General features: G+C 52.6%; 2 protein-coding genes across 2 annotated transcripts in view; both read right to left on the bottom strand.

Moving 5' to 3' along the window:
- SNX18 (sorting nexin 18) overlaps positions 1 to 2,386 on the bottom strand; it is a 51,450-nt gene extending 49,064 nt beyond the window's left edge. The window contains exon 1 of the mRNA XM_083153776.1: positions 759 to 2,386. Within this exon, the coding sequence (XP_083009902.1) occupies positions 759 to 2,241 (1,483 nt within the window). The 5' untranslated portion in view covers positions 2,242 to 2,386. The remainder of the gene's footprint in view (positions 1 to 758) is intronic.
- Positions 2,387 to 7,692: 5,306 nt separating this feature from the next.
- Positions 7,693 to 9,366, bottom strand: HSPB3 (heat shock protein family B (small) member 3). Its single transcript, XM_083158475.1, has one exon. The coding sequence runs from the start codon at positions 9,320 to 9,322 to the stop codon at positions 8,891 to 8,893; it is 432 nt and encodes a 143-aa protein (XP_083014601.1). The 5' UTR covers positions 9,323 to 9,366; the 3' UTR covers positions 7,693 to 8,890.
- Positions 9,367 to 13,800: the final 4,434 nt, after the last annotated feature.

Genomic DNA, 13,800 nt, shown 5'->3' with positions numbered 1-13,800 from the left:
CATCCGGGTCAGCGCTGTGGAGGGAATCGCCAGCTTCTGCTGGTGATAGCCTATAGAAGCCCATGGACTTCTTACTGCAGTGCCGTGTGAGGGATCCATCAAAAAAAAAATCCATGGCTCACCACAGATGGTTAAATCAAACTGACCGTGGTACTAAATTAGCCACCTGTCGCCAAGCATGTATATACTTCAAATCTGGACCATTGGTGTGCGTTGAGGCACGCGATTGGGAACCTCTGCTATAAACAAATGGTGGATAACAACTCAGACGAGCACGGTCAGGCTATTCATGAATAGCTGGGAGGGGGTTGGAGGTTACCTGGATAGAAGTGACTGGGAGTAATGCCCGGTACACACCAGTACGATAGTGCTCGTGAGCGGGTCGTGACAGGAACGTACGACCTGCTCACGAGCTGACGGCCCGAAAATGCGGCTGAGATCCGATCACGACTCCCACCCACTGCAATGGTCGGTTCTGAGATCCTACCTGCAGCAGGTAGGATCTCAGAAAAGACCGACCCACGGGGCCGCGCATCGGACGGATCGCATCAAAAGAACACTGAAATGGCCCAAAACATGGCCAAATTACATACATTCGGTCGAGGTTGTATCTACAGTGACTCGTTTTGGGCCATATCGTCCTGGTGTGTACCCCACATAACCTTAGAACAGAAGAGACAGGTCATAAGTGATTGAATGGGGAGACCAGTAGTGTCAGTCATTGAATGAATGAATGAATGAATGGGTGTGGTTGTTACCTCTCTGGACGTGGATGATGTCAGGAAAGTTGGCCAGGTGGCCCTGGTAGACCGCCAACAAGTCCATGATCGGATCCAGGTCCTGGCGAGGCTGCTCAGCGAACATCTCCCCAATGGTGTCGTAGGCCTCCGCAGTGAAGGCCATGGCCCGATTCAAGCCCACAGAGAAGGCCTGCTGGTCGATCTCAAAAGCCTGGCCCAGACCCTTGAAGGCCATTCCCACCTTCTGGTACTCCTTCTTGAACCCAGAAGCCTGCTTCCTGGCAAACTCGCCAGCCGTCTGGTTCAACATCAGCACCCCCTCATCCATCCTCTTAGCAAAGGCCTTGAAAGCGTCCAACTTGGCATCCACATCCTGCGGCTCCAAGATCTGGGCCCCTGGCATGGTGCTGAGGGTGAGGAAGAAGTTGGCCCCGACCATCTCGTCCCTCTCGCACTTCCTCTTGCCCTGCTTCCAGGCTTTCTCGTCCGTGCAGGTGAGGAAGTGCTGGAAGGCGTCGCAGCGGGACAGCACCGGGTGGCTGCACATGTGCTCCATCCACCACATCAGACCCTTGCGCCGCTTGGAGATGAAGTCCTCCTCGAAGCGCCCGGTGGCCTGCTTCTCTGGGATGCGGGGCACGGAGATGACTGGGAACTTCTCCAGCAGGCGGGCGTAGAGCCAGTCGAAGTGCTTGTAGCGGCGGTGCACCTGCACGCCGGTGTGGCTGGGCATCAGCCGGTAGGCGATGTAGCTCTTCATACCCTTGAACTTGGTCTGCTTGGTGGGCATGTCGATGGTGCAGTGGAACGGGTAGGGGTTCTCCTGCCACTCGGGGCCGTGCGGGCCCAGCACCGCGCACAGACGCTCGCCGTCCCGCACGAAGCCCGCCACCTCGCCCAGCACGAACGCCTCGCCGCCGCTCTTCACGAAGGCCGAGAAGCGGTTGAGGTTGCGGCCCACCGTGGCCGTGGAGCCCCGGGAGGAGATGCTGCCATAGGAGCCCGGCAGCGGCGGCGGCTCGGAGCGGGTGGAGAGCCGGTAGCGGCCCTCGTAGTCGTGCGGGGTGGCGGCCAGCGGGGTCCCGCCGGGCTCGTCTGCGGTGGCGGAGCTGCTGTCGTCCCACTCGTCGTCCCAGTCATCGTCGCTGGCCTGGCTGGGCTGGTAGGGGAGGGAGCCCGGCCGGTAGGGTAAGGGCACGGGCGCCGGCTCGTAGCCTCCCAGGGGCAGGTTGGCGTAGCGGGAGTCAACGGCCGCCGGGATGGGTAGTGCGGGGGGAGGCGGTGGTGGTGGCGGGGCAGGGGCGACCGCTTCTCCCCGGAGGACTTCCACGTAAGAGGCCGGGAAGAGCCCCCGCTCCCCGCGGCTGTTCATCCCCTCCAGCCAGCCTTCGATGTCCTGCTCGCTGCACAGGCTCAGCTGCTCCGACTCCCGCAGCGACACCTCGCCCGGGTTCTCCGCTCGGAAGTCATAGAGAGCGCGGGCCCGGAGCGTCATGGTCATGGTGAGGCGGAGGGCACCCGGGCCGGGCGTGGGGACAGACGTGCAGCTGGGGCCGCTGCTGATGCTGCTGCTAGCCGGGCGGCTGCTTGTGTGTGCGGGGGACCGGGCTGGTGCTGTCTGCGGCCCTGACTCCTCCTCCCCGGGCCGGCCTCCTGCCCCTCTGTCATATCCCCCCTCCCCAGCTCCCAGGCCGGGCTCTGCCCCGTCTCTCATCCGCTGGACCCGGGCCGGGGCTCTGATCAATATGCCAGGGCCTCGCAGCTTACATTCTCCCTCAGAATTTCCCTGTACTCCCCAGCATCTCCTCATCACCCAGTATCCCGGTACTCCCCAGCATCTCCTCATCACCCAGTATCCCGGTACTCCCCAGCATCTCCTCATCACCCAGTATCCCGGTACTCCCCAGCATCTCCTCATCACCCAGTATCCCGGTACTCCCCAGCATCTCCTCATCACCCAGTATCCCAATACTCCCCAGCATCTCCTCATCACCCAGTATCCCGGTACTCCCCAGCATCTCCTCATCACCCAGTATCCCTGTACTCCCCAGCATCTCCTCATCACCCAGTATCCCGGTACTCCCCAGCATCTCCTCATCACCCAGTATCCCGGTACTCCCCAGCATCTCCTCATCACCCAGTATCCCGGTACTCCCCAGCATCTCCTCATCACCCAGTATCCCGGTACTCCCCAGCATCTCCTCATCACCCAGTATCCCGGTACTCCCCAGCATCTCCTCATCACCCAGTATCCCAATACTCCCCAGCATCTCCTCATCACCCAGTATCCCGGTACTCCCCAGCATCTCCTCATCACCCAGTATCCCGGTACTCCCCAGCATCTCCTCATCACCCAGTATCCCGGTACTCCCCAGCACCTCCTCATCACCCAGTATGCCTGTACTCCCCAGCACCTCCTCATCACCCAGTATCCCGGTACTCCCCAGCACCTCCTCATCACCCAGTATCCCGGTACTCCCCAGCATCTCCTCATCACCCAGTATCCCGATACTCCCCAGCACCTCCTCATCACCCAGTATCCCGGTACTCCCCAGCATCTCCTCATCACCCAGTATCCCAGCATCTCCTCATCACCCAGTATCCCGGTACTCCCCAGCATCTCCTCATCACCCAGTATGCCTGTACTCCCCAGCATCTCCTCATCACCCAGTATCCCGGTACTCCCCAGCATCTCCTCATCATCCAGTATCCCGGTACTCCCCAGCATCACCTCCTCATCCCAGTACTCCCCAGTATCACCTCCTTATCCCGTTACTCCCTAGCATCATCTTCTCATACCGGTGCTGCCCAGCATCACCTTCTCATCCCATTACTCCCCAGCATCATCTTCTCATCCCAGTACTCCCCAGCATCACCTCCTCATCCCAATACTCCCAGGATCACCTCCTCATCCCGGTACTGCCCAGTATCATGTTCTCATCCCGGTACTCCCCAGCATCATCTTCTCATCCCAGCACTCCCCAGCACCATCTTCTCATCCCGGTACTCCCCAGCATCACCTCCTTATCCCAGTACTCTCCAACATTACCTCCTCATCCCTGTACTCCCCAGCATCACCTCCTTATCCCGGTAACTGCATAACACACCTAGTGTGGGTTTCATCTACTGTGTGGCATAATGTATTACTGTTCCAGTGGGAATACTTCAACCATACCATACAATTGCGATACTGCCGCAAGATCATGCCCCATTTTTGCCGCTTTGAGGTCATGGCCAGCTCTTTGTGAGTTGCTGACCCTGCCCCCAGTCCCTCTGTGTCTCTGAATAGACCCTGTGTGATTTTCAGCTCAGCGATTTTATCCCATCATCCCAAAAACGCCCAGTGTGTATGCAGTTTAAGAGAGGGAAGACTTGGCAACGTAGCAAACATTTCAATACCCCGTTAATGTATAGTTAGCTATATACACATTAGAAACTACATACTGTACTGACACCTAGTGTATTTTTACCGGAATATTTAATTTTTGATGCTTTTTTAAATCATTTCTGTCCATTGATAACTGTTTCTTCGGTACTCTTTACCTAGCATGGCGCCCACGATGTCCATCGCGGTCATCGGGGGTAAAAAATCGCGGCCATCGCATGCACTAAAAAAACGGGTGCGACGCGATGCCCACGATGCCCGCGATTTCCCATAGGGATCAATGTTAAAAGTGTGACTGGACGCGATTTTACTGTTCAATGCCTCAATGCCCGCGATTTTTCCCATAGGAAACAATGTTAAATGGGCCACAGAGCCCTAATAGTCCCTCTGAAGTCTGAAATGGCCCCCACAATTTTTAACGCCACCCCACGATCAACGTGAACCCGAAGCGTGGCGAGCGCAGCAAGCCCGCGAGGGGCGGCGGTACGCGTCCTCCGACCTTTTCATACCCCCACTATCCACGTCGGCGTGGAGTTGAGAATAGAATAGTGTGGCGAGCGCAGCGAGCCACCGAGCCCGAAGCGTGGCGAGCGGACGCGGATACCTGTGAAGCCCGCGAAGGGACGCGTTTACCTGTGAAGGTATCCGCGTCCCCTCGCGGGGCTCGCTGCGCTCGCCACGCTTCGGGCTCGGTGGCACGCTGCGCTCGCCACACTATTCTATTCTCAACTCCACGCCGACGTGGATAGTGGGGGTATGAAAAGGTCGGAGGACGCGTACCGCCGCCCCTCGCGGGCTCGCTGCGCTCGCCACGCTTCGGGTTCACGTTGATCGTGGGGTGGCGTTAACAATTGTGGGGGGCCATTTCAGACTTCAGGGGCACTATTAGGGCTCTGTGGCCCATTTAACATTGTTTCCTATGGAAAAATCGCGGGCATTGAGGCATTGAACAGTAAAATCGCGTCCAATCACACTTTTAACATTGATCCCTATGGGAAATCGCGGGCATCGCGGCCATCGCGTCGCACCCGTTTTTTAGTGCATTTGATGGCCGCGATGCCCGCGATGGGCGCCGTGCTAGGTAAAGAGTACCGTTTCTTCCCAGCTGACAGTTTAGTTTTTCAGCTTTCTCAGGGTTATTCGGAGTTGATCGCTGCTGTGCAAATTGGCAAGCCGATCGATTATCGAATGACTACGCATGCATGAGCCTAAACAGTAACAAAAATCAGTAGTTATAATGTGCGCTTGCCTCTTGCGACTTGATTGACAGGAACCCGGCGTTGTCCGAGGGTATCCAGCCATTTTCTGTGAGTGTCTGGAAAAACGCAGGTGTGCCCAGGCTTCTTCAGAGAGGATTTGTGACGTCAGCCCCGGTTACGATCAGCCTGATTCTGTCGCAGTCCTCTGCAACTTCGCACAGCAGCCTTAAGTTCTGAATCAGGCCTTTTATCTTTGCGTATACAATTGTCATACAGGGCACACCATGGCTAGTGCATGCAAGACCTGTTCACCATTGTACTATTAATATAGGCGCTGTGCAGCTCGGCGGGTATGTGTTCCCCGAGTGATAACTGTGCTGTCACTGTTTACAGGGGTGCCGAGAGAGGGGGGGAGCAGGTACAATTTACCCGGGCCCGGGCCTGTCAGGGGGGCCCTGGTCTGGACACACAGGGGTTTTTTTATTTGGTGGAAAGTACCCCCAACATGACCCATTCCATTATGTACAAAATGCTCTGTTCCTGGACTTCCCTGCCAGTGAGGTTGGACTCCAGCACAGTATCAAAATTCAAAGAGGGGCAGTCACATCAACTGCCAGTGAGTCCAGGACAGTGATGCTTGGGGTGGCAGTATATATGACCCCCACTTTTTGAATATTGGACTGTGCTGAAGGCTCACATCTGTAACTGCCACTGGCAGGGGAGTCCAGGAACAGAGCATTTTGTAACTAATGGAATAGGCCATGTTGGAGGGTATGTGTAAATCCTTTGCAAAGAGCATGTAACCCCTGGCAGAGCATGTTAACCCCTGGCAGAGCATGTAAATCAGGGCAGACAGGTTAATCCCTGGCAGAGAATGTTAACCCCTGGCAGAGCATGTTAACCCCTTAATATGCAATGAGCATTACGGTGTGTGGCATAATGTGTAATGAGCATTTTGGCATGTGGTATAATATGTAATGGGTGTGTGACATGTGTAATAGGCATTACAGTGTAAACTGTTGTACGTGTATCCACCTTGGAAGCAGTGGTGTAACAACGGGTCCGTAGAGTGTGTACGGGAGCTCCGTCCGTGGGGGCCCCAGGAAGTTGTACTGGGGCCCAGGATTTCTCTTGGCGGCCCTGACTGTTTAACGGTAACGTAAGTGGCTGCTGTACAGCAATCCAAATATATATCCTAGTATACACAAGTATACCTGGCCAATAAAGCTGATTCTGATTATGCAGTGCAGTTGTGTGTGTAACATACATCCCCAACTGCCAAAGCAGCTGAGAACTGATCGGGCCAGGGTATTGAGGGGTGGGGTATAGCCAAATCCAGAAAGGGCACCTCATTCCACCCACTGTACCACCACCCCCCCCCCCCCCCCGACTGCCTCCGTTGAGCTGCCCCTGCTGCTGAAGCCCACAGCTCCCGGAGCGCTCAGCGCAGGCTTCTGTTCACCTCCAGATGCTAGTGGTTAAAATGAGGCATCATCTGGATAGCCAATCACAGCTCATGTAGCGGCAGCTGCTCTGATTGGCAGCCGGGCTGCTAGCCCCGATTGGCTCACAAGTCTGCATCATATTTAAATGTCTGGACACCAGAGGTGGAGGAGAAGAGTGTGCTCCACCCAGCAGCGCCGGGTAAGGGAGGTGGGGGGGGGGCGCCGGGACCTGCTAGGACCCGCTGACTCCCACCGCAAAGGACAGCGCTTCGCAAGAGCTGTCCTTTGCCATAATTATCGCATATGTTAGAGCATATGCGATAATTATGTATGCGATGCACGGCGAAGGGGGGGCGGAGCTGGGCTGCAGATGTTAGAACATCCCGCCCACTGTATTGTTTGTCTTAGGGAGGGCTATTGGCCATTGATGTATGAAAAACATGGATATTCTATGACCAGATGGTTTCCCACCATCGATGATGCACAAGTAAGAAATATATATTTTTCTTTTACATAGTGCTGGGACACAGACCTTAGCTCCGCCCTCTGACACTCCCACAAAGCCCCGCCCTGGGCTCTTATTGATCCACAGCTTACTGAATTGTAAAGCAGGGATGACCATCGATGGATGATGAAACCATCAATGGTTCTCTTGCACATCATTTCACACCATCAAGTTACCTAGAAATGGCACCCATTAATGGCCACCCTAGTTTATATTGTTTGCCACCCTGATAAATAAAGCAGACTATTGCACCAAAGTTCCAGTGTGAGGGGTCACCTTGAAGGTGTCAGTGTATAGAGAGCCAGGCACATTGATTTAGTTGCTTTTACTTTCAGGTTAAATACTTTTTAACACACATCATGGTACATATAGTAAGTGCACTGCAAAATTGTAACATTAACTCTTTGTACTCAGTGTTGTCAGTTTACATTCTGTGTTCATGCTCATAGTGCACAGGGCAGCTGAGAGGAATGCCGGGCCCGGGTATTTAGTACCCGCTCCACCCCCCTCTCGGCTGCCCCGATTGTGCACTGCCCGGTTACGTACTGTACGACAATGATTTCCCCATACACCACTGCTGTGCATGCCGAGGATTTAGCTGTGCTTTCTAAGTCTCTTATCCTGGCTGGATCTGCCTGCACTTTCCACGGAGCCTCCATCTATTATAATCCCTGAAGCAGCAGGAACATAGACTTTCCATTATGCACATCGCGGCTGACTCAAAACAAAAGGAGAAAAGTAACTTTGTACCTGGATAGATTTTATTGCTATGTACATGCATTTATTTAGTTTGCATGCAAGCAAAATACTGGCTGCTTTTGCATGTAGGGCAAAAATATTGGGAAGCCTTTTTTTTTTTGCAATTTACAGTCCGCCTGGGACATGCACCTACTCAACTCTTAAGAGGTGATGTTGCCCATAGCAACAATCAGATTCTGTCGATCATTTTCTAGGATGCAACAGAGAAATCATGGACAGAATCTTATTGGTTTCCATGGGCAACGACACCTCTTTTCATTTTAAGAAGCTTTGGTAAATATACTCCCTAAATCTCTGCACATAGGGCCTGATTCAAACCTGTTCGCTAGGCTGGGAGAGAAATCATATTCGCACTTGGGCAGACCCCGAACATCGGGGACGGGGCGTAATTCAAACCCGACCGAACCTGCTCCATGCTAAGCAGCCTGGTTTTGGCAAGGTTCAAAGTTGCTCTGTTTTTATTATTTGGTTCCATTGCAGAATCAGCCCCAACAACGTTAAATGCATGAAACCGTATGATACGTTACACTGAGCAAGGAAAGCTACTGTATCTGATGCCACAATAATTACCAACATTTACCTTCATGGCCTAAAGCTCTTTAACATTAAAACAACTGATCTCTGTAGGTTTAACATGCAAAGCGGATCAATGGGATATGAGGCCTTGTGAGTGATTGTCTGAGTCTGGACAGCATCTCACATTCAGGCATCCTTACATGCGTGCCATAGTGTCCCCATCACCTGCACCATCAATATTCCATCAATAACCAGGAAATGGTGTAATCAATGAGAAGGGGTATTGCTTTAGCTCATGAAGGGTAGGTGCAGGTAACGGGTACACATCAAGCCGTTCTCAGTCAATGGTGAACGGAAACCGCTAAAATTCCGTCATGGCAGAAGGTCGCAGACAAATCCTTCAACTGAATTCCAGCAGGCAGTTTATATGTTCTTGAAACGCTTCTGGAAACAAACCCGTGCTCGTCCATCCTGCTCCCATGCTCAGCTTTAATTATCAGCCATCCTTCGAATATCTGAATAATGATGTCTTCAGGACGGAACTGGACCAGATCCACCAAGACCTGGAATGGGACGGTGCCTTCTCTTCTGGATTTATATTCTGGATCTTCATGTTCTTCCACCTTGGCATGTCCATCCAGAGGACCACACTGAGGTCCAGGCAGAGCGTAGAGCAAGTTCTCCAGCGCACAATCTTCAAGATCTCTTCTCTGGAAAACGTCCTGGTGCCTTACTGGGGTTTCTATCCAGTGTCTAATGGTTATTCCTTCCATGGTTTAGGGGAACCACAGTCAGCAAGTACAGATGTCTCGTTGATAAAATGAATGCAAACCGGGCTACTCCCGTCATTTAAGCTGTTATATTTATAGACAAAGCTTTTGCCATTTTATTTCTGGACCCAGTTGCAGCCATCAGGATTAACATTGATTATTTATAAACAATACATGGAAATTCTATTCTAAGACTTGGAGCTACAGTATTGTCTGGCACAATCCGCTGGTTATTACTGTGCAGCCTCGTTTGTCAGCGATGACAGGAATAATAAAAGCTTCTTGTCAGGGCTTGCTTTTATAATTGTTCGGGATATTTAGCAAATATACATAGCCCCTATACTGAGTGTTGCTGTATTGTGCTAGCGGCAAGGAGGAAATGGGAACACGTTGGCACTTTAATATACTGTTGCGTTACGCAATAAAACCATTAGTTAATTATAAAATGTTTCCTTCAAAATCTAAGTGTTGTCTACACCCGTGGATGATGCCGGTTGTGGACTGAACCAATACTTATAAGAATTCAGCATCTAAATTAATCAGAACATAAGTAAGACACGAGCCAGTCAAAATACAGGATTCGGTATGAAATACCGACGGTCAAAATCCCGACATGGTCAAAATCCCGACATTTAAAATCCGACAAGGTCAAAATCCCGACATGGTCAAATTCCCGACAAGGTCCAAATACCGATATATAGAATGTAGACAGGTGAAAAGGTCAACATGACTTTCGATCGACAGGTCGGGAGGTTGACATGGTTTTTTTCACTGATTTTTTACCCAAATGTCAACACAGTCATGCTTTGAGCATGGTGCCTCGCTGCGCTCGGCACACTATTTTATTCTCCCACCATGCCATAGTGCAGTGGTTCCCAACTCTGGTCCTCAAGTACACCCAACAGTGTATGTTTTCCAGGTCTCCACACAGAATCACAAGTGCTATAATTAGCTCCACCTGTGGATGTTTTCAAATGTGCCTGAATAATGAGTGCACCTGCTGGGTAACCTGGAAAACATGCACTGTTGGGGGTACTTGAGGACCAGGGTTGGGAACCACTGCCCTAGTGGATGGTAGGGCATGAAATACCGCCTGTCGGCACATGTCGGGTAAACAAACAGTGAAAAAACCCGTGTCGACCTCGAGTCATGTTGACTTTTCCACCTGTCTACATTCTATATGTCGGTATTTTGACCTTTTCAGGATTTTAAATGTCTGCATTTTGACCTTGTCGGGATTTTGACCATGTCAGGATTTTGACCTTCGGTCAATGGTTGTCAGTATTTTGACCGTCGGGATTATGACCATCTGGATTTTGGCTGCATCCCAAAATACAGGGTGGTAACTAAGGGCCTGATTCAGACCTGATTGCTGGCTGCAAATCTTCGGAGCCCCGGCGATCAGGTAAACGCCCCCCCGCCATAGTCTCTCTCCACCCCTGTGCATGGCTGCAAATATGTTAAAAGCCATGCAAACAAGGGGAAATCCATTTGGAAACACCATCAAATGGATTACACACACCCCCCCTCCTGTGTGTAGCCACTGAGTCTAGACATACTCGGTGCTGCGATGGCTGTGGGGAGATCACGGCCACTGTGCCAGCACCAGGGTCTGCTGTGTTCCCGGCTGTGACCATGGTGGACCAGTGGAGGGCGCTGGGAATTGGAAGGAGGGTGGTAAGAGATATGAGGAGGTCATACACAGGGACACCAGGGAACGACTGGACCAGAGGGTTGGTGGAGACCTGGGAGCCAGAGATAACTGTGGACAGCTGGGGAGCTGGTAGGAGTTGTCGAAGGCCTGGGAGCTGATGACGGTGGTCAATGGCCTGGGAGCCGTAGGTGAGTGTTGATGGCCTAGGAGCCGTTGGAAGATGTCGACGGCCTGGGATGACGGTTGTCAGCCTGGGAGCCAGAAGAGTGTTGACGGCCTGGGAGCCGACACGGGCTGTTTGACGACCTGGGAGTCGACACGGAAGTCATAGGGCTGGAGATGTCAACAGCCAGGACAGGAATGGTAACAGTCTTTGGTGAACACAACAGCTGGTGGTCAACCCGGGGTGTCGGCAGTCAGGACACTGATAGTAATAGTCTCTGGAGCAGCACTCCAGTTGATGGTTGACCCGGGGTGTTGACAGTCAGAACACTGACACAATTACAAGAGATTGGCCTGGGAGCCAGGATGAGTAACTAGCCTGGGAGCTAGTAGGAATAGCTAGCCAGAACCAGCGGCGACTTCTGCTGGGGATGGCTGGGCACACTCTACCACAAGGATGAAATACGCAGAAGTGACTGACAGGTGGAAAGATAGCCAGATAGCAGCAGCAGCAGGACACTGGAGATGGAATCACTGGAAACGCTGGGTAGCTAGGAGCCTGGGAACTCTCTGACTCAGGTGCAGGAACTCAAGGGACAGATTGAGCAATTGTTCAAGCCAAGGAGGCTGGGCCTGAACTCTGACCTATATACCCCTTGCCTGTCTCTGATTGGCTGCAAGCATCAATCAGAACCAGGAAGAGGAAGTGCCTGGAATTACCTTGGTTCTGTCACAGGTAACCTGGTCAGAGTTTGACCCATATTTGACCCGTATTTGGCATGTTGGCTGCCTGATACAGCCCAGGAAGCTGCTACCAGGTGACAAGTTACCCTGTGATCACTTAGGTGAGACCAAATATATATCAATGACAGGTCACATATACCCATACCTCCCAACTGTCCCACTTAGCGAGAACGTCCCGATATTTTTGGACATTCCCGCATCGGCAGTTGGGAGTCCCCCCCCTGTAGTCCGTGAATAGACGCTGTGTGCATGCGCACAGCATCTATTCTTGCAGGCAGAGGGGCTGGGGGCTGGCCAGCAGCTCACAGAGCTGCTGGGCATGCCCCCACTGCGGCGAAAATGGGGGTGTGGCCTAGCGGCAACACTGCGAGTATAGGCCATGCCCCTTTCGGAAAGGTCACACCCCCAAAAATTTGCCGCGCACCCTGTCCTGCCGCCAGGGTCCCAGATGTTGGGAGGTATGTATACCTAAATATCCATTAGAAAAAGTGAAGAAAGGGAACTGCGCAGACTAGCATAATACATTTCATAACAAGGTATAGAGGCTTAGGGGCCCATTTATCATTGATCGCATTGTAAATGCGATCTGGCCGGAATATTACCACCCAGGATCGCATTGTAAAATGCAATCATATCACCCGAATGTATTACCTGCCAGGCGCAGAAACAGGGCTCCGAAAAGAGCCATCCCTGCGATGCACGGAGGGAGCCAGAAGCCGGGAGGGTCTGTGCATGCGCAGTTAGCGCTGACCCCCTGCGACTCCACTGCCCGCACTGCCACCAGAATGGCGATAGCCCATGGATGCGAAGCCAGGCTGCCCGATGTTGATAAATCGGGCAGCTTCGTATCCCCCATAGAAACCTATGGGGGATACGGCCGGCGGCGGTAAAGGGGGGATCGCAGCAGGGATCGGAGATTCCTGCTGCGGTCCCCCTTTAATACATTCAGGGGATACTTAATATTTGAGGCTACCCATTTTCGGGGATTTAACCGCAAATATTATTTGATAAATGGGCCCCTTAGTTATAGCCTAAATGTACGGTTGATGGTGCCCCCAGATTTAAGTTACAAGTAACTTTACAGAAATAATGTGCTTAAGACACTGAAGACAGATATCTTTGCTGGGGCACTCTTGTTGTAGATTGTTATTGTTATTAACATATAATTTTTATTTGGACTTAAGGGCATACTTGCCTACCCTCCCAGAATGGGCGGGAGGCTCACGAAAATCAGGTCCCCCTCCGGGGTCCACCAGGAAGGTAATTACGCAAATCGCGGCATTTCGCTTCATTATTGCCCCTCCCCCAATCCATGGACTCGCAAATTGCAGCGTTTGAGTTGCATGGGGGCAGAGTTTACTGGCCAAGTCCCGCCCCTCCAGGGGCGGGATGTATTAAAATACATCGCCGCCTGCCCGCCACGATGCCAGCGCATATGTACTAACATATGCGGCTGACATCGTGGTGCGGTGACGGAGACCCCCCCGCAATACCTGTACTGTGGTGTGCGGGGGGTCTCCGTCATCTCCCTGCCGCCTGCCTCTCCCCTCACTCCGGGGACAGCTAAGCAGGCTGTCCCCAGCGCCTCACCCCTGCAGCCGGAAGGACGTCCAGCTGCGTTACTAGGGGGAGGAAGGGCTTACCTTTCGGGTCCAGGAGGACCTGGACTAAGGTAAGCGAGAGTGAGGGGGACAGGGGGGGTCAGCGGAGGCGTCGGGTGGCGATAGAAGCCCATAGGCTTCTATAGGGTATCGCCATCCAAAGTTGGCGATACCCTACAATGCGGTAACGTGGCGGCGGGGTTTTAATACATAGGAAAATGCGGTAAAACAGGGGGTTTACCGCATTTTCCCCTTAGTACATCCCGCCCCGGGGGAGAAAAAAAGTTGGTAAGTATGTTTAAGGGGTGTACGGTGCAATG

Source organism: Crinia signifera, chromosome 1, assembly GCF_055691185.1.
Source record: "Crinia signifera chromosome 1, ASM5569118v1, whole genome shotgun sequence".
NCBI lineage: Eukaryota > Metazoa > Chordata > Amphibia > Anura > Myobatrachidae > Crinia > Crinia signifera.
This window is presented reverse-complemented; position numbering and strand designations above follow the sequence as displayed.